This window comes from Lipotes vexillifer, unplaced genomic scaffold, assembly GCF_000442215.2.
Source record: "Lipotes vexillifer unplaced genomic scaffold, Lipotes_vexillifer_v1.1 scaffold202, whole genome shotgun sequence".
Taxonomy (NCBI): Eukaryota; Metazoa; Chordata; class Mammalia; order Artiodactyla; family Lipotidae; genus Lipotes; species Lipotes vexillifer.
This window is the reverse complement of record NW_006777228.1, coordinates 39,190-59,321: the sequence shown is the minus strand read 5'-3', so window position 1 is coordinate 59,321 and position 20,132 is coordinate 39,190. Positions and strand designations below refer to the sequence as shown.

At 38.8% G+C, this 20,132-nt stretch overlaps 2 protein-coding genes across 2 annotated transcripts in view; one reads left to right on the top strand and one right to left on the bottom strand.

The window, feature by feature from the left end:
- IPMK (inositol polyphosphate multikinase) overlaps positions 1–110 on the bottom strand; it is a 39,725-nt gene extending 39,615 nt beyond the window's left edge. The window contains exon 1 of the mRNA XM_007450824.1: positions 1–110. This exon is cut by the window's left edge and continues 402 nt beyond it. The gene's annotated coding sequence lies outside the window, so the exon portion shown is untranslated.
- A 1,209-nt stretch (positions 111–1,319) lies between these two features.
- Positions 1,320–19,864, top strand: CISD1 (CDGSH iron sulfur domain 1). The gene is made up of 3 exons (XM_007450822.1): positions 1,320–1,456; positions 9,215–9,420; positions 19,335–19,864. The coding sequence occupies exons 1-3, from the start codon at positions 1,432–1,434 to the stop codon at positions 19,422–19,424; spliced, it is 321 nt and encodes a 106-aa protein (XP_007450884.1). The 5' UTR covers positions 1,320–1,431; the 3' UTR covers positions 19,425–19,864.
- The last annotated feature ends 268 nt before the right edge of the window (positions 19,865–20,132 follow it).

Genomic DNA, 20,132 nt, shown 5'->3' with positions numbered 1-20,132 from the left:
GCGCCCCCCGCCCCCACCCCGCCCCAGCCGCCGACCCGGGCGCAGCCCAGGAGACTGACCCCAGCGGACGAGCGGCGTCGGCGGTGGCGCCCCGCGCTCCCTGGGGCCTTGACGGCGGCGGCGGCCCCACCTCCCGTGCCCCCGCCCCCTCCCGCCGTCCTCCAGTCCCCTTAGCTGCCGCGCGCGCGTCAGCGCCGCCGGCACCGCCGCCTCCGCCGCGAGCTTCCTACTGCGCGACCCGCGGCCGCCACCGCTACTGAGCATGCCCAGAGGCCGCCAGACGGGACCCCCGCGGCAGGGCGCGCGCTCGGCGCTGCCGGGGCGAACGGAAGGCGACCTGGATGAGGCGACCAAGCTCGCGACTCTTCTCATTCCCACCCGGTTGGCCTTACGGTGCTGCCAGGGCTGGTGTGCCTTCATTCACTCAGTACGCGCTTCAGCGCTTCCCGGAGTTAAGCTCAAAGACATCAGGGGCTCCCAGTTGTGAGGGGCAGTCAGTCACGCGTTAGGAGAGTTGGGAGGCAGTAGCGGTGCCCAGGGAGGCTTGGAAGACCACCCTTTAACTGCAATCACCTCCCTCCTCCAACTCCCACCCTGCACAGATACAACAAGAGTAAAAACAGGCAGCTTCTTATAAGACGCACCTCCAAAACATCCCTCAAGTAATCCTATCCTCCCTCCCCAAATTGCTGCCCCTAAACAGCTAATTAAAAAAACTGAAACCGACACTGATTTCAGACTGTAGAAGATAGGGAATAATCTTAATTTTTTTTAAAGAAATGAGCCGTTTTTTTCTCTCTCCCACTCGACCCTTAGCGCAAGTTCCAAGGTGATCAAGGAGAATTGGGTGGAAGGCAGAAGAAAAGGGATGCACGCTGGGAGCGAGGGGAGATTCTGGGATGGGACACCACAGTTGGTTCCTGTGTCCGACATTTCAAGTGAAAACTGAACCTGGCCTTGCAGGTACCAGACTAAGCAAGAAAATTTTGGGTAAAACCTTAGATATCTGATTATGGCAAGTGTTATATCAGCACACACCCCATGCCCCCATAAATCCGCACACCTGGGAGAGACGTAAAACCTGGTCCGGATTCCTTATTCCAAAGGCCCGTCCGCTGGGCTCCAGGACCAAGCCCCTCAGGATTGCGCAAACTCAGTTGCTACCTCTCTTGGTCTTTTCCTCCTCCCACCTCTTACGGCTGTCAAAATCCGGACTCAGGACTTCCTAAAGGCCCGGAACGCAGCTTCGCGCATGCTCAGCATCAGCCCGGCTGCTTAATACACACGTGCTTACGGCCTATCGCGGCGCCTGCGCGGTCGCAGCCTGCAGTTCGCCCTTAGGACAGACGTCTGTTGTACCTTGACTCCCGCAGTCCGCTCAAGCCGGTCTGTGCTCAGTGTCTTGTGTACCTTCTTGCAAGCGACGGCGCCATGAGTATGACTTCCAGCGTACGAGGTGAAGTGGGGCGTGGGAGCGGGTGAGGCTGGCGGCCTGCGCACCGGTTGCAGCTCCCTCAGCACCTCTTCGGGCTGTTACAGCTGACCTGCGTTCCCGCCAGTCTCGTAACCTTGAGATGGAGGAGGGCAAGCGCTCCGCGTACCTGCGGACACCTCGGGCCACACGGGGCAAGGGGCCAGGTCAGGGTATGATCCCGGGGCAAAAGTGGCGTGGGGGCCATGCAGGCATCTACCCAGGTCTGGGTAGTCCCCTAACTATACCGCTGCGCTGCTAGCTTTTCTTGTTCTTCCCTGAGACTCCTTTCTGTTGTGTCACAGGGCCTGGAAAAAAAGGAAAGGTGAAAACAAAAAACAAAAACCCTCTTCCCCCTTCTCCACGTTTAAATTACCGTGGATTGAGAACGTAGATTTCCTGCAGCCCTCAAGCGATGCATGACTAATCACAGCTTAGTTTTGCACATTTTTTAAAGGGAAGGCACCCAATCCGAGGTCTTCAGTTTTCCCAGGGTTTTTTGTTGTTGTTTTTTGTTTTTACTGCCTCTGGCATCTGGACCTCGGTGGCAGTAGTCCAGGAGAGAGGATTGAAAACTGAGCTCATTGAGCCTTCATCTTTCTCAGCCTTGCTTCCCTTGTGCTAGTACCTAGCGTTTGGAAATGTTACTTCACAGAAGGTCCGATTAAAATTAAGAGACTTTCTAGAGCTTCACTTTATAACAATTCTTGGTGGTAGTATAACTGTTAATATAATAGTTTGTACCGCTACAGGATACCTGTGATCTTTGCCCAGGTATAAAATACCACCCTCAAGGTTTGGTTACCTGTAACAGTAGTTAGGTAAAGGTAGATTGTCCAGAAATTAATTTAAAATAGTCTACTTGATTCATTTAGTAAATATTGAGCATCTGGAGTGCCAGGTTCTGTAAAAGGCCTCTACTAACTTGGCCCTAATTTTGTAATAGATTCTATAAATTGGAGAATTCCACTTGTTGTGAAAAGTTATCTTTCAGAGTGAGGGTGATAACCCACGACATTTTTAAGTTACTAATGTGGTATATAGGAGGTGATTATTTGCAAAACGTATTTCAAAGGATACTCATCTTTAGCCTCCTTTAAATAGAGGCACCTTCGTACATTTAAAATAGGGAGTGATTTTTATTGTAAAAAAAAAAATTTTCCGAGGAATAAGACAATTGTGTAAAATAAGATATTCATGTAACTTGAGCCACTGATAATCTTATAGGAAGACAGTTTGCACTTGTGTGATATGGGACAGAAGATTCCAAAGTGTTTCTTTTTTAATGTGGAGTCATTTTGTATAATTGGGCACTAAACTCCATTTAGGTAGCATACTATTGAAATGTGAAATAGGTGAACCGTAAGACTCTTAAGACTATAAGCTAATCTTTCTTGTAATCAAGACAAGTTTGTTATTTTTTATCTAATTATATAGGAATCCAAAGGTGACTTTCCCATTATTTTGTCATTTTCTAAGGGATAGGAAATTGATTCGTCAATTGGGTTATTAGCTTAAACTTTAGGTACTCAACTTTGTTATGAGAACTACTTTTTTCCGGCTGTGTTGGGTCTTTGTTGCTGCATGCAGGCTTTCTTCTAGTTGCAGTGAGCAGGGGCTATTCTTCGTTGCCGTGCATGGGCTTCTCATTGCAGTGGCTTCTCTTGTTGCAGAGCACGGGCTCTAGGTGCACAGGCTTCAGTAGTTGTAGCACGCGGGCTCAGTAGTTGTAGCACGCGGGCTCAGTAGTTGTGGCTCACGGGCTCTAGATCGTAGGCTCGGTAGTTGTGGCGCACGGTCTTAGTTGCTCCACAGCATGTGGGATCTTCCCAGACCAGGGCTCAAACCCGTGTCCCCTGCATTGTCAGGCGGATTCTTAACCACTGCGCCACCAGGGAAGCCCAAGAAGTAACTACTTTTTATTTCACCTAAAAGCATAAGGACTGTTGTGAGGACTATGGGCAGGGACCCCAAAGCCTTTGTAAATCACTTTTACCGGTGCTTTCTTCCTCAGATATAGTGGTGTGGCAAGGTAGGGACGGAATATCTGTTTTGTAATGTTTAGATCTCAAATTGGTCTACTCTCAGTGTTGAAACCAAACCTGTTCATTCCTATAGATTGAAAATCAATTTAGATCTTTTGATTTGGGGGAAGATGACCATGACTTTTCTCAGTTAAGTAAGTGAATTATATATATATTTTTTATAATTTTTGTGTATATTATATAATTATAGAGGGCTTAGAATGGTATTTGGCAATGGTAAGCACTATATAAGTATATGTTAAATAAAAAATAAAAGGGTGTGTATGTGCATGCAGAATTCTTGTTTATATTCAGGAAAAAATAATGGGCGGGTTAGAAACAAAATGAATGGAGATCAAAATCAGGTCAGGACATGAATCTGGGAAAGGCAATGAGGATGAGTGGTTGGAATGGTAATCCGAAGATCCCAGTCAGTGAGATGGCTTTTGATGCCCATTTGGTCGATATTACCAAACTTCTTTTTTCCTTATTGAGGTATAATTGACATACTTATACCAAACTTATTTTTTATGTGATACCAAATATCTATTACAGTTTTAGAAACTGTAATAAACATTAAGAAACATTAAGTGCCTTTCACTGCTACAGAGTCCCCATTCTCTAATGACCCCTCCTCATACCCAACAGATGACCTCTAGGAAGTTTACTAAACTTCTTGCTCCTTAATACCTCCAAGACTCATTGGCTCTGCTCTCATCCTTAATCCCTTCCCTTCTGTTTGCAAGGAAGAGATTATCTGAGGCTGTTCCCTCTATATCATCTAGATGCCATTTTCTCCTGCTTCCTTGAGCTCTTGCCTCAGTAATGATACCAATTGCTCTTAATTCTTCTGTCTTCTCACTCACAGGGATTTTCTTCTCTTCAGCCCAAAGTCACTCATAATTAACCCTCATTAAAAAAAAAAAAAAAAAAGCCAACTAAACCAAATAGTTTTAAAGGCCTTCCTTCTTCCTGCTGTCCCCTCAAGTCACTTTTTTCGTCATATTTTGCTTTAGCCTCCAGTTACAAAATAGGCATTAGTCTATCTGCCTGTGCTTTATTGTACTTCCCAAACCCTGAGCACTACAATGCTTGTAACCAAAACTAAATTTCCTAAGTTCTTATTCTCTGTTACATCGTTGTCTCTTTTGAAACTAACTCATAATTTTCCAATCTATTTAACTTCAACATATAAAAATACTGTTTGGGTTCAATAAATTTATTGAGTCATTTAAAGTAACTATTCAAGGGTTTGTTTTTATCTGAGAAGGAATGTGCAGATCATACTGTGAATAAAGGAGTTAGCTCCTATAGGTTATGAACAATAAATAATAGGGGATTTGGGGGCTGTAGATGAAACAAGATTGGCAGTGAGTTCATACTTGTTGGAGCTGGGTGAGGGTAAATGGGAGGTCGTTGCAGTATTCTCCTTGTATGTCTGAAGGGTTCCATAATGAAGTTTTATTTTTAATCTCCGGAAGTATTGCAATTCCACAGTTTGATACAGTAGGTTAAGATGAGGCCAAAGAGAAGTCATTTGGTGTAAGAGCAATGTGATAGTAGGATGGACAGATGGAGTTGCAAATTCAAATTAGGAACCTATTATTTCTTTTTACTTAACTAACATTGAACACTGCCTGTGCACCAGGCCTTGAGAGAAAAACGTTACCAGGCACAGCCTACCAATCTGAGGGGGACCTAAGGGAGGCAAAGATTTAAACACAGCTCCCCTCCCCCCGCTCCTGAGGTGGAAGGAACATTCTGATTCCATGGCAGTTGACACTGGGTAGGGGAGGACAGTTTGAGGCTATCAAAGGGGCTAAAGGAAAAGAAGCAGGGTGAGATTTCTGTCTTAGGTTAAAGCAAAACTATTTCCCACAGTAAAGAAATGAGTTATAAATACGGGTGTGGCATTTGGGAACAAGTTAATGTTTTCTCTATCTCTGAATAATCCTAAGAGAGAAAACCAAAGATTATACAGAGATTGCCAGGGGAAGAGTAAGAAAGGGAGCGATTATTTAGAAATGTATTTTTTGTATTTTCTTTATATTGATGTATTCATGGTATTTGTATAGATGGAGAGCATTGTTAAGCAAGGTAGGGGTTTGATCTAACTATAGGAACACTATACCTTGAGAGAGGTGTACAGAAAAGGGAAGTAAGGATAAAGTAGAAGAGGCAAAAATAAGGCTTAGGATATTTCTGGACACCAGTTTTGAAAGAATGTCTGAAAGGTGCCAACTGAAATATCTTTAGAAATTGGGTCTTGATATAGTCCCTTGTTCAACCTGAAATGGTGTCTGTTCTTAATAGGCATGTACACTATCAAGAACTAAATGTTACTTGGGTTTTATTGTTTGTTTACTGTCTTGGGTTTTCAATTCTTTCTCTATTGTAATTGTTGACTTTTGAATCCATCATCATTCTTGTCTATCTCCATATAGTTTCCTTTTCTTTCTTTTCCCTAGAGTTGCCAGTGGCATCCATAGCTTTTTGCCAGAAAAGACTGATTCAGGCTACAGTAATGAAATGATAAAATAGCAACATTTTTCTTACTCTGGGAACTTTTACATTTGTCTCTAATGAGGTTAGAGAATTAGAATTTGGGAATGGGGGAGGGATGGAAATTGTTTTCTTAAGACCTTATCTGGCTCTGTGAGTCTAAAAAACTCATTGGAGCAAACGCAAAGCCATTTCCTAGCACACATATGGTGCTATGACATTTATAAAGGTTCATCAGTGACCCTCCTTAGGGGGTCGGGTCACAGAGTGCATGTTTTGATTCCCCACAGGGCAGCCACTCTTGGGTAATATCTAGAGTTAGTTCCCTCTGTGTCAGTTATTCTGTCATTTCTTCCACCATCAAAAAAATCCAAGGGAAGTATAAAGGTTTTTAAACAGTCACCATATAGATTCAGTTGGTAATAATGAGAAAGGAGAATAGAAGGATGTTTTGATGGCTGAGAAAGATTCTTCTGGCCTATCATAAGTTTCAGGTAGAAATTCCTGTAGGATTCTTTTTTTATATCATGAGACCAATTAATCCTAACCAATTGTAGTTGTTCTTTGGATCTCAGGCCTTTATGTAATATGTAAGCATCATTAAAACAAATCTGATAGAGATTACTTCAAACTTCACCTCAAAAGTAAGGTGTAGGGCTTCCCTGTTGGCGCAGTAGTTGAGAGCCCGCCTGCCGATGCAGGGGACGCGGGTTCGTGCCCCGGTCTGGGAAGATCCCACATGCCGCGGAACGGCTGGGCCCGTGAGCCGTGGCCACTGAGCCTGCGCGTCCGGAGCCTGTGCTCTGCAACAGGAGATGCCACAACAGTGAGAGGCCCGCATACTGCAAAAAAAAAAAAAAAAGTAAGGTGTAACTAAGATCAACAGCGTTTAGGGAATTGTATTATTTCAGTCTTTGGGGATATTTCCCTCTTTTAAGTTTATACTAAGGATTTAACATTCAGCAAACATAATTGAATATATATGGGCAAAGCAGTATTTTAGCCCATTTTGTGATAGGTACATTAACTATTCAGAGTGGCTTTCCATTAGCTAAGAAGTAGATTGCTGTAACTCCTGACATTTTCTCAAGGGACTTCCATGGTAAAAAATGCATCAGAAAGGAAGATCATGAATCAAGCTAGAAATCAGTAAAGTTTCAGCCCTGCTTGGAGTTGCCACAGAATGATACCATGAAGCAGCACTAAAATTCAAGGCAGGGAATTCCCTGGCAGTCCAGTGGTTAGGACTCCAGCTCCAGGACTGGAGCTTTCACTGTCGTGGGCTCCTGTTCAATCCTTAGTTGGGGGAATAAGATCCTACAAGCTGTGCAGTGCAGCCAAAAAAAAAAAAAAAGAAAGTATCCTTTACCAATGAGAAAAAATGATGACATTCATAATAAAACAAATTTTAAAAAATAATAAATAAAAATTTTAAAATTCAGGGTAAATCTACACAAGGTGTGTAGTTTAAAGTATCTTTCAATGAAGCCAAAGGTTTGAAGCTATCAAATGACTTATTAACTTTTCTCAGTCATATAGCATCTGGGAAGGGCATAAAGTTAATGTTTATTTTATATAGCAGGGAGGAATAGAACTGTTGTGTGAGCAGGAAAACAAACTAAATTTTTTCATAGAGAAAAATAACTGTGGTTGAAAATAGAATCCAAGGAACATGCTAATTAGGAACACTTGATGAAAACTAAATTATTAAATAAGCTAGAAGAGAAGACCAAGATAAAAGGAACTAAGTGTGAGAGTGGTTGTTCCTTTCCATTAGAGTTTTGTAAGAATGAAATCCAATTTTATGTAAGGAACTATTAGGTTCAATGATTAATCACATTAGTACAATAAGAAATTTGACTCAGTAGTGCAAGTGAGCCATACAGTTAATTATTCATTATATGTTTTTATTTGGTCTTGGAATGTGTTTTTTGTACTTGTCTCTCTAGGGCTTTATTTGATAGTCTGGGAACTTATCTCAAACACTGTGAAGATCTGACTTAGGAAATGCTGGGACGCAGTCCAGTGTGTTTATCCTGACCCCTGTTCACCTTCTTCCTGCAGTCCACTCCATGCTGGGAATAGACAACTCTCCTCTGAGGCTGAGGCTAACCAGACTATGCAGAACTCTCTCCTCTCCAGAATTCTCTGGAACTGGGGTAGTTGTTAAGTGCTTGTATTTCTAAGGGATCCTTGAAAAGCTACGTGAACAGAATAAATAGATGGCCTATTAGTCAAGCAAATAATTGCACAGAAAAATGTCATTAAATTTAAAATGAAGTTTGTAGGGAATTCAGATCATCCACTGGTGGATAATGGAAATTTAGAATTTATTAAAGGAGAATCTAACTAATTATATTATGTTTTCTATAAAATTAGTACCTTCTGAGTTTTATTTTAATGAGACACTTTGAAATTAAAAAACAAAAACAAAGCTTTTGAATGACTTGAAGCCCAGAATGCTGCTGGATATATTCCTCTGAATGTTTAATATTAAGGGTTGGTTTTGTTTTATTTGTCCTTTCTCTTTCTTTGGATACCAGTTCTGCTTGTGGTTATGCATTTTTAAATGACTAAAGGACCTACTATTTAAATGAACTCTGGGACTTCCCTGGCGGTCCAGTGGTTAAGACCCCACTCTTCCACTGCAGGGGCCACAGGTTCAATCCCTCGTCAGGGAACTAAGATCCTGCATGCTTCAGTGTGGCTAAAAAGAAAAAAAAAAAAGAACTCTGATGAGTCATTTTGTTAACATAATCACCTCCTGATTTTTAGAGGGATGAGGAGGGTCTTGTTTGTAATCTGAATGTTTATGGTCTTATTAGTAATCTGAATTTTTATATGTATCTTTTTTTTTTTTAAAGCAATAGGTATCTGCAGGCTCACAGGTTATTTTAAATCTATTTATGAACACTTTAAAAAGATTACTAAACTTTGTTTCTTCTCCAATTATAAAATAATTTTTAAGTTTCCCTCTTCTATCTTAACTTAGCTAACAATACTGAATAGAAAATACACAATGGCCTCAGTAAGGGCTGGGGAAGGTTTTAACAAGGGACAACTTCACCAGTGTGTTCTGATCATTTTTTTAACGTTAAACACCTTTGACTGTTGGGATGCTTAGTACTCAAAAACTGGATTTTCTGAACGTTTGTGTTAGATTATTAGTATAGATTTTGGTTTTGATAATCATTCCTGTTTTCCTTCCCTGCTCTAGTTGAATGGATTGCAGCGGTTACCATTGCTGCTGGGACAGCTGCCGTTGGTTATCTAGCTTACAAAAGATTTTATGTCAAAGATCATCGCAACAAATCTATGGTAAACCCTCACATCCAGAAAGACAACCCCAAGGTAGTACATGCTTTTGACATGGAGGATTTGGGAGATAAAGCTGTGTACTGCCGTTGTTGGAGGTCCAAGAAGGTAAGAGAAGCAAGTCCTTTATGCCAGTGCCGTCTTTAATGCAACATTTCGTTTAAACGATTCTGTCACATTGGTACTATCAAATATCAAGATATCCCTTCTCCTTTGCTTCCTTTTTTTTATGGATTCTGTTTTTCTCTGTTTTCTGTGTACTCTTCAGGAATATATTTACTAAAATGTAAAAACACCATGCAGTGAAATTGCATTGTACCCTCGTCGAGCTAGGCAAATATAACCACGTTCTTGGCCAAAGAAGAGAGAAAAATCCCTTTATTTACGCCTAGAATTTCCTCCCCAAGTGGGTGTTAGCATCCACTATCCCAGGAAAAGGAGTATGCAGCCTAAATACAAAGAGAAACAGAAGAGGTCGTTTTTTTTTCCCTTGAGATTTCAAGCTGCTAGATTCTAGCACAAGTTTTAGAAATATCAAGAGAAACTTTTGGAAAATTACCCCTGAAAATTTCTTACCTGGTACATATGTATTGACCCTGTATCCTAAGCTTTCTTTAAGCTGCAGCTCCTATATTTAAATATCCAACACAGGATTTTTTTGTATCTTTATTTTCTTTTGTGAGAATTGCATTTTATCAAGTTCCGTCTGGAATTATCTCTGTGATACCTGCAGCTTTTAGATAGCGATGACAGCTGGTGATCTGAAGATGGTAAAATGCTCTCCTAAGGTCATCTTGAAAAGCTTCATACATTGAATAACTTCAGAATTTCTGGTATATTTAGAGAAATATGGTGAAATACTGTGTGTACTGCCACTATTAGCATTTAAATAAAATGGATTTTACTAAAGATGACACTATAAGGCCTAAGAAAATAGACAATAAAAATGATGTATCTATTTCTGAAAGCATGTTATGTCAGGGACCTCTTCCCACAGTGGAAAGCCATTATCACAAATCACCTATCACAGATAAGGAAGAAGTCACATACCAGGTAATGGAAAGCATATTACACTAACCCCCCTTCTCCGGATACAATTGATACTGTATAATCCAGTGGTGATAGAGTGCTTAGATTATGTCATTGTGTCTGAAAACTGCTTGATGAACATATGGTATATGAACCAAAAATTAATAGTCCCATTACAGAAATTGTTCCTTAAGAAGAGCACTGTTCATTTGGAGTGTGGGATTGTTTATAAGTACTAGTGGAGTTGCTAGAAAATAATCCTCAATAATATTCTGTAGACTAGATCTGGTTTGTTTTTTAAAAATTAACACCTGTAATAGGTTTCATTCTCTTGTTGCTCACCAAAATATAAAAAGTAATACCTTTAGGGGCTTTCCTGGTGACGCAGTGGTTGAGCCCCCCTGCCGATGCAGGGGACACGGGTTCGTGCCCCAGTCCGGGAAGATCCCACATGCCACAGAGTGGCTGGGACCATGAGCCATGGCCGCTGAGCCTGCACGTCCGGAGCCTGTGCTCCGCAACGGGAGAGGCCACAACAGTGAGAGGCCCCCGTACCGGAAAAAAAAAAAAAAAAAAAAGTAATACCTTTAGAAATTAAGGCATTTCTAAGTCCAGAGTTGTAATAGTTCTTTAGTCAGTGATCTTAAGTAGTTCATTTAGTTTCTATTACTATATACATGCTTGAGAACAGTTAAATAGTAAAACAGCAGGTATCGTAGATGTGTGTAGTAGATGCTGTACGAATGCTTTAAATAAAAGGAAGAGCTTGTTGCACTGTGGGCTAGAATTTTCTGGGAAGGCATAGTGATATATACATGGGAGTTAAATTGCCCCTGGAAAGATTGGTGGCATTGGAATACACTAGCAAGTATTGGGGACTCTTTCTCAGAATCTGTGGGAAAGGACTTATGAGTGAAAGTGGGATCGATGAGGAATCTAGTCTGGTCCTTGCACCTCCCTCCCCGCAGAAATAAGTCCAAATTGAGGAGAGTCTTGAGTACCAGCGTGAGGAGTTTGTGCCTCCCAACATGGGGGGAGCTTCTTGTCAGGGATTTCAGACATAAAGTTATACTTACACCAGAGTGCTGGCCGTGGGAATGGCGAAGCATGAACAGATACATGAACCATTTTTAGGCAAAGATCAGCCAAATGCAATGACTGATTTGTGTGAAAGATTGTGGGAGGAAGACTAAAGCTCATGGAAGTATCTTGCTTAAGATAGGATTGTAGGGTTAGAAGAGGTGGTACTATCAACAGAAATAAGGAATTTGGGGTGAATGGCTCATTTTCCAGGACACCAATGAGGAGTTCAATTTCAAAGAGTGACATTGAGGTGACATTTGAATGGAAATGTACAGCAGACAGTCTGAAATGTGGGACTAAAGCTGAGACATCAGGGTTGGAGATAGCGATCAGCAAAACTGATGAGTCAAGGGTAGGAATGCAGCAGATCCTTGGTACAGATAAAAATCAAGGGCTAAGTATGAAATCTTGGAGAATTTTCTGCATTTTGTAAAGAGAAGAGCCAAAAAAGGAGAAGAAATGGGCCCCAGAGTTAGAAGAAAACTAAGAATATCGTGGCTTCACAGTGGAAAAGGGAAAAGTTTCAAAGAAGGTTTGATTGTGAACGTTGGCTTGTGCAAAAGACCAGGAGGTGAATAGACTATTATACTGAGACTGTGGGGTTAAACAATTAGGCAACTGACCTTTTGGTGTCATTTTCACAGAATAATTAGAATAGAAGCTGTGTCCAAATGGATTACAGTATGAATTACTACTAAAGAAATACCGGAAGTCTAAATATATGGCAAAATTATGGTAAATATGACAGTGAATGGAAAGAAAAAAATATGATGACTGCTTGAGTGAACGCTGAAGCTTAGCTTTGAAGCCAAGTAAAGGGCGTTTGCTTTGGTTGGGTGTTTCCAGATGGTAAAAGGTCAATAAAGCGAATGTGGACTTTTATGGACTAAGATCTCAAGTATTTCAGGAAGAATCACAAATGGACACAGGCTAAGCTAGTGGTTTAAATGTTTATTAGACTTTATAAGTCAACAGAACGTTCCAGGATTATTCTTTCATCATACTATTTAGAGTTTGCCTTAGGTAGACTTTAAGGAAAGGAATGCAAGACCAGTCATTTTATTTTCAATTTTCTCAATGTCTTCTTTCTTTTTAAGCTTATCTTTCATACCATTATTAATCCTCTTTGCATCTTTGATTTGTCGGTTCTGAATTTTCCCTGGATCTTGGGCACTTTTTATTCCCACATGAGTCGATTCAAAGTTCACTTTGAATATTCAAATTAGTAGATGTTCTTATTCTCCAGGCATCTTTGGAATCTCCCCACATTCCTGAGGTTCCTAAGGTTGTCACGCAGGTGCCAAGTCACACACTTACCTGCCTGTCCACAGAAGGCTTGATACCTTTGGTTAGATGGCTATATTGAGTTTATGTTCAGTAGTTTTTTCCTCATACACCAGTTGTGTTTCTAATACAACAAAATTTAAACTCCTATCTAAAAAAAAAAGTTATATGTTATTTAAACTAATTCAGTTTTAATTCATTATTTTTTTTTAATTGAAGTATTGTTGATTTACAATACTGTGTAAGTTTCAGGTGTACAGCATAGTGATTCAGTTTTGGAGGGGTTTTTTTGCCGATTACATTCCAATATAGGTTATTACGAGCTATTGGATATAATACTCTGTGCTATACAGTAAATCCTGTTGTTTATCTATTTTATGTGTAGTCGTTTGTATCTGATGATCCCATACTCTTAATTTTGTCCCTCCCCCCTCTAATTCATTCTTAAGGTACAGTCACGAGTAACCTGTTGTGTGTTTCTAACATTTTGAGCAGTTTTCTCAGACCTGATGAATCAGATCTCTTAGTCATGTGCAGAAATTACATGTTTTTAACACACTTCATTCCTCCTTTCTTCCCCCCGATTGGTGTGCCCTCTGCTGTTTCAGAAACTGGACTGTTTCATAGTATTTCACAAAAGGGTTGTCCCTAAGTGAAGTGAGAAGGAAAGGAACCAATACAAAGGAAATGATTAAAGCAACTACAGGGAAAGATACTATTTGAGACAGTGGTATGTTGAGAGGGGTGGAAGGAAAGGAGAGTACGAGCACAGATTTCAGACTCAGCCTTAGAAAGAAAGAGATAGTCTTACTTTCGAAACAAGGTGAGGGAACATTGATGTCAGAGGGAAGAGTGTGCAATGTGGTCTTACTAGATTCCCACCCCCCACTCACCTCAGGTAGATTATGGCATTTGCTGAGTTGTATGGTGGCCACTGGGGAGGCAGGAGAGGTTTGAACAAGGACAGCAGGAGAAGGCAGACTAAGAGATAATCAAGAAAGACAGGAAAGGTGAGCCAGTTCATGCCAGGAGCTCAACTGAAATTGAAATGAAACGTAACTGTGTAGAATAATTTTCTTTCCTTTACAACTTCTGGATTTGAGTTGGGTTTTTTTTATTAGTGGTGGTTTTGTTTTTGGTGTGTGTGTGTGTGTGTGTGTGTATGTGTGTTTGTGTGTGTGTGTGTGAGTTATGGAAAGTCTCCACACTATTAATGGTTAGAAATGGGACTTCCCTGGCTGTCCAGTGGTTAAGACTTCACGCTTCCAATGCAGGGGGCGTGGGCTCAATCCCTGGTTGGGGAACTAAGATCCCACAAGTGGCACAGCGGGGCCAAAAAAAAACGAAGTGAGTTGCACTGACTCCATTTCTTCATAGAAACAATATTCTGATCGTTGGTTACATTGCTTGCCCAATCCACATAAAGACAGTCTTGTAGGGCTTCCCTGGTGGCGCAGTGGTTAAGAATCCACCTGCCAATGCAGGGGACAGGGGTTCGAGCCCTGGGCCGGGAAGCTCCCACATGCCACGGAGCCACTGAGCCCGTGTGCCACAACTACTGAGTCTGCGCTCCAGAGCCCGTGAGCCACAACTACTGAAGCCCATGTGCCTAGAGCCTGTGCTCTGCAACAAGAGAAACCACTGCAATGAGAAGCCCGCGCACCGCAATGAAGAGCAGCACGGGCTCGCCGTGACCAGAGAAAGTCCGCGCGCAACAGCGAAGACCCAACGCAGCCAAAAAAATAAAATTTAAATTAAAAAAAAAAAGACAGTCTTGTAAAATCTTAATTTTTCTTACATATTTTCCTACTATATCTACTATCATAGGTCTTACTAAAGTAAGTACATAAGAATGGTATAAAATGTCATATTCTCTTGTTTAGTCTCAAAGATCTCATTGCTTTTATTTTCTTTGTCAACCAAAGCAAGCTTGTTTCTCAGAGCAGTTTATAGTAATGAGCCAAATGGCCCCAGGCAACTTCCTTGGAAAATATAATCCAAACTCTAATTAAAAATACAAAGTTTGGCCAAGGAAGCTTCAAAAAACTTTTTTTTAATTTTTGCAAGTAGAAGAGGTAAGTCAAGGATGAACAGTTATTTCTTTCCACCTTGAATCACCCTAAAAACAGAAACATCATAACTTGAGATGTGGGACCATTAAAAAGAAACAAGTTTTGTGTTTTTTATGAAGACCCTGACAAGGTTGCTAGCTTTCCAAGTAGAGAGCAAGGATCTCTAGTGTTTTTTACCCCTAAACGTTTATTTCCACCTCTTCTCCACACCCTCTCTTCTCTAGTTTTAAAGGTACTTGGGATTTGTAGTTTTCTAATTGGGTTAACAAATATGATAGTATATTTTCTGGGCATACAGGAAATTCAACCAATTTAATTCACAAACTTTTCTCCAGGATTTATTAATAAACAAAGGTTAACATCTTAGAACAAATGTTAGAATCATCCGTGAGCTCAACTTTTTTCTCATCAATTTTCTGATTCTTTTATTTTTAAGTATTGATACATGAACTGAATTAAATATACCCTTTGTGTTTTTTGTAATTTCAGCTCTTTGCTTGACATTTTTAACACATTTAAAATTTTTAATGAGTTAATAAAATTCACATTTTCATTATATTGTTATTTAATACAAAAACTGCTAAACTTCCTAGATTACGTTTGAAAGTATATATCCACCACATGTTTTTTTTTTCCTGTATAGAAAGGTCAAAAATGAAACAAGGCACTTTCTGGAAAAACACAAATATTCAAATGGTAAATCACAAAATTCAAATGGTAAATTACATAACAAATATTGTTATGTAATTTACCATTTGAATTTTAATGCCAAGTAATTATCATTCATTCATTTGTACTGTATATCAGAATCATGAATTAATTTTAATAAATACATTCCACTAACACATACAATGTATTCTTAAGAAATTGCTAATCCTATCTTGAAATAACTCATTTTGTCTCTTGGTTGAAAAAAATGTTTAGTCTTTTCATTAACTTAAAATGAGACATCTCTAATGGATAAATATGAGAATGCCTAATCTTCACATGAAGTTTGGGAGATTATTCTGACTAGTGTTAAGTGATATAGGAAGTACTATATCTGTGCCTCTGAGCAGAATGATTCTGAATACCGAGTTTACATTTTAAAGGCATACAAAGCTTTATGTACTTTAAAGAAGCATGAAAGTTTATTAACAAATAGCCAGGATCTCCTTATTCACTACTTTTTTTTTTAACTTTTATTGGAGTATAGTTGATTTACAATGTTGTGTTAGTTTCAGGTGTATAGCAAGTGAATCAGTTATACATATACATATACCCACTCTTTTTTAGATTCTTTTCCCATATAGGTCATTACAGAGTACTGAGTAGAGTTCCCTGTGCTATACTAGTAGGTCCTTACTAGTTATCTATTTTATATACAGTAGTGTGTATATGTCAATCCCAATATCCCAATGTATCCCTCCCCCCACTCACTACTTTTTAAAGAAATATTTTTAGATTGATTTTTTCTTTTAATCTTTTTTAAAAATGTATTAATTTTATTTATTTGTTTTTGGCTGCATTGGGTCTTACTTGCTGCGCGTGGGCTCTCTCTAGTTGCAGCGAGCGGGAACCACTCTTCATTGTGGTGCACTGGCTTCTCTTTGCGGTGGCTTCTCTAGTTGCGGAGCACGGGTTCTAGGTGCACAGACTTCAGTAGTTGTGGCACGCGGGATCAGTAGCTGTGGCTCACGGGCTCTAGAGCACAGGCTCAGTAGTTGTGCACAGGCTTAGTTGCACCGCGGCATGTGGGATCTTCCCAGATCAGGGCTCAAACCCGTGTCCCCTGTAATGGCAGCCGGATTCTTAACCACTGTGCCACCAGGGAAGCCCTAAAGAAGTATTTATTTTTTACTTGTTGACTTTTAAGACCATGATGAAACATGTGAATTTCCATTTTTAAGCAGAACCAGATTATAAAATTATATCCTCATTTTAGATGTATGACTTTATCTTTTGTGTATTTCTCTATAGATTTCTCTCCTGTTCTTTATATATGGAGAAAAATAATTTGAGAAAATATATTAGTTTTCTAGTATTTTCAATGTGAGATTAAAATAAAAACAAGTTAGGGACTTCCCTGGTGGTCCAGTGGTTAAGCCTTCCAATGCAGGGGGTGCGGGTTCGATCCCTGGTCAGCGAGCTAAGATCCCACGTGCCTTGCGGCCAAAAAACCAAAAAAATCCCAAAAAACAGAAGCAATATGGTAACAAATTCAATGAAGACTTTAAAAATGGTCCACATGAAAAAAAATCTTGAAAAAAATAAAAGTTAAATGTGCTATTTTAGTAAATTATTTGAGACTTTTTACTTTATGAATATTTCATTTTTCAGAAATGTATTTTATAACCTGTGGGCATAAAACCATACAGTGACGTGTTTTGTTTGTGCTATTTATAAAAATGGAGTTTTTTTACAGTGTAAACTTTTATTCTCACTGTAAAAATCATCTGTGCTTGTTTATTAAACATATGTCACTTAGAAATGCTGTTCTTTGCTGTGGGATACGTTTCAGTTTGATATTTTATGGCCTGTTTCCTCATCCATGCCAAGAAAACACTGAAAGCTTGGGGTCATGTTTTTGTTGCACGGACTTGTTTATAATATGAATATACTGTACCATATTTTATTGACAGAAATAATGTAATTTTTATATACATTGAATTTATATTGGCACCCCAAGATAGAATTTATACTTGGAAATATAAGATGTGACGATACCTTGAGTTTTCTGTAGTTCTTAACTAATTTACCACCTCCCAGAATTATATGCAGATTGTAAAATTAAAATTGAATTTCTTTAACATCAACCAAATATTATTTTAATCTTAGAATAGACGAGTCTCATCAAAGTTTAATATTATATACCATCATTGTCTAGTTTCAGGTATTGAAAATTGTACTTCCTTAATGGAGTAATGGGTGATTTTACTCTTCAGGCCAGGACTCCTGTTACTTTACTCTTCTAAATAGGCTCATTTAGTGCAACAGTGTACCTTATACTAAACAGTGAAGCTAGATTCTAAAGTGCAGGTACATTCCAGATATCAAGAATAAAACAAAGATGCTCGCTATTATCATTTGACATGAAATAAAAAATGAAAGGTATAATATAGAAGGAAAAAACAAAATAATATACTGATAATTGTAAAATCCCGAGGAGACACCTAAAACATTGTTGCATTCTTATTTTTATCATTTAACAGTAGGAAGGACATACTTGCAAAAAACAGTGATATATACACACAGACACACATATATATTTATATATATAATATATGTCAAGAGTAGTCAGGTATGAAAACATATACCTAATTATAATAACCATAAAACATATAAGGCAGAAATGATCTTATTAGAAAATGCATGAGACCTGAGGATGAAAAACACAAGAGGAATAAAATAGGATGTGGCCAAAAAATACTCAAGTTTATCTGGAGGAATAAATAGGTAAAGTTTAATAAAGTAAGGTAAAGAATAAATAGGAAAGTTTTAACAAAGAAGAGTAATGTGAAGGAAAACCAGCCCTACCAAATATTGAAGCCAGTTTTAAACAGTCATTATCCCATTATGAATATGATAATATGAATGATGAATATGATAATGTAGAACCTATAAATAAGCATTTTTATATGTAGAATTAATTTTGATAAATTTATGAATAAAGGTATAACAATTTGGGAAGCAATCACCTCTAATAATATTGAAGCAACAGGATCTTAGAACAGAGTTTTGCAAATTGCGCTCTGTAGAACACCATGATAATGGATATGAAAGTGAAAGTGTCCATAATCCAATCAGCTTGGGAAATTTGGGGTTAAAATAGTGTTTTTTATAGCAGAACCTCTTTAAAATAATAATATATGTTGTGACTTAACTGTATATGTTTTTTTAACACAGAATGAAGTTAAATCAGAATATTTTGCAGGAATTCTTAATTTGCAGAGCTCACTCTGGGAAACACTGTGTTAAATATTTAGTTTTGTCCCTTTTCCTTCAACTGGACACCAGAATGTCTGTGTTTTCTAAAATGTGAAATCTTGGAAAGGAATGGAAATTTATCGCATCTCCAGGAGAAAGAAGTGTCCATGAAGGACGATAAAAAGGGAAATACTTATTTGTATGAAAGAAGAGAAATTAAAGATATGAACAAATAAGCAAAATAAAAAGGGTTGGGTAAAAAATTGCTGCAAAGATGATCAGCAAAAGGATAATGAACAGATTGATTTTAAACAAATGAACTTAGGCTCTTACCAATAGATAGGCCATGGATGTAGTTCACTAGAAAGGAAATATGACTAGTACATAAACATGGAAAAGGTTTTCCACATCCACAATCAAATGTCACAAATGGAAATTCAGTTAGTGATCTGTGTATTATCCACAAGTCAATTTCTTCCTCCTCCTTAGTGTGTACACTTTACATATGCTCATTAAGAAAACCTGTAAAAGGTAGCCAAGAAAAATCTATTGAGTTATCATGTCATATATGAATTAAGCATCACCCCCACTCTGCCAAACGTAATACTGATTTTGCAATTAGACATTTCACATTCTTTCTCTTCCTAGTTCCCACTCTGTGATGGCTCTCACACAAAACACAATGAAGAAACTGGAGACAACGTGGGACCTCTGATCATTAAGAAAAAAGACACTTAAATGGACACTTTTGATGCTGCAGACCAACTTGTCATGATGTTTCCTGATCGTTTAATTAGAATGAGTACCACTTGTGTCTAATTCACCTCCCCTGGGTTCTAGATGTGGTATATTGCAAACTACAGCTTTCATATTCACGGCATTTGCCTTACTTGTTGAACCATCGTGGTGCACATTTGTTGAAACAAAAAAAAAAGGAAAATCCAGTCTCATGGACTGTGGGTTATTTTGGTCTTGTAAGGATCCGTTTCTTTACATTTAAATAATGACATTACAATATAGCTGTATGGCGAAGTTAACGTATTAAATTATTCTCAAAATCATGTCTGTGCAGATTGTACTTGTAAGTTTCAAAGAAAAATTATCACCATTTAATATTAGTTAACCTAGAAAGTAAATTGGGTGTGATTAAACTACGTTAATCTCTTAATAACAATCTAGGAAAAATCTTTTATGACCTTGGTTTTCTTCTTGAATGTGGTAATGACACTGAGAAAATACAGCTTCTGTGTTTCAATCAAAATGAACTTTGAATGTTAATTCTGCTTAATTATAAGTGGGCCAGGTCAATAATAAAGGGACAGTAACTTCTTTGTATTCATCTTCATGGATATTTAATTGATCCATTAAAGAAACCAGTAGTGGAAATTTAGATCAAAGTGATATGAGATTTAAAGTTGTCATGAAGGATGTCTTAAAATGTAATAA

Bases quoted from the DNA above. Each gene is read 5' to 3' on its own strand.
- CISD1 (XM_007450822.1), top strand. From the start codon at position 1,432: ATGAGTATGACTTCCAGCGTACGAG. The intron at 1,457-9,214 runs GTGAAGTGGGGC...TCCCTGCTCTAG, and splicing joins TATGACTTCCAGCGTACGAG to TTGAATGGATTGCAGCGGTT. The intron at 9,421-19,334 runs GTAAGAGAAGCA...TTCTCTTCCTAG, and splicing joins GTTGTTGGAGGTCCAAGAAG to TTCCCACTCTGTGATGGCTC.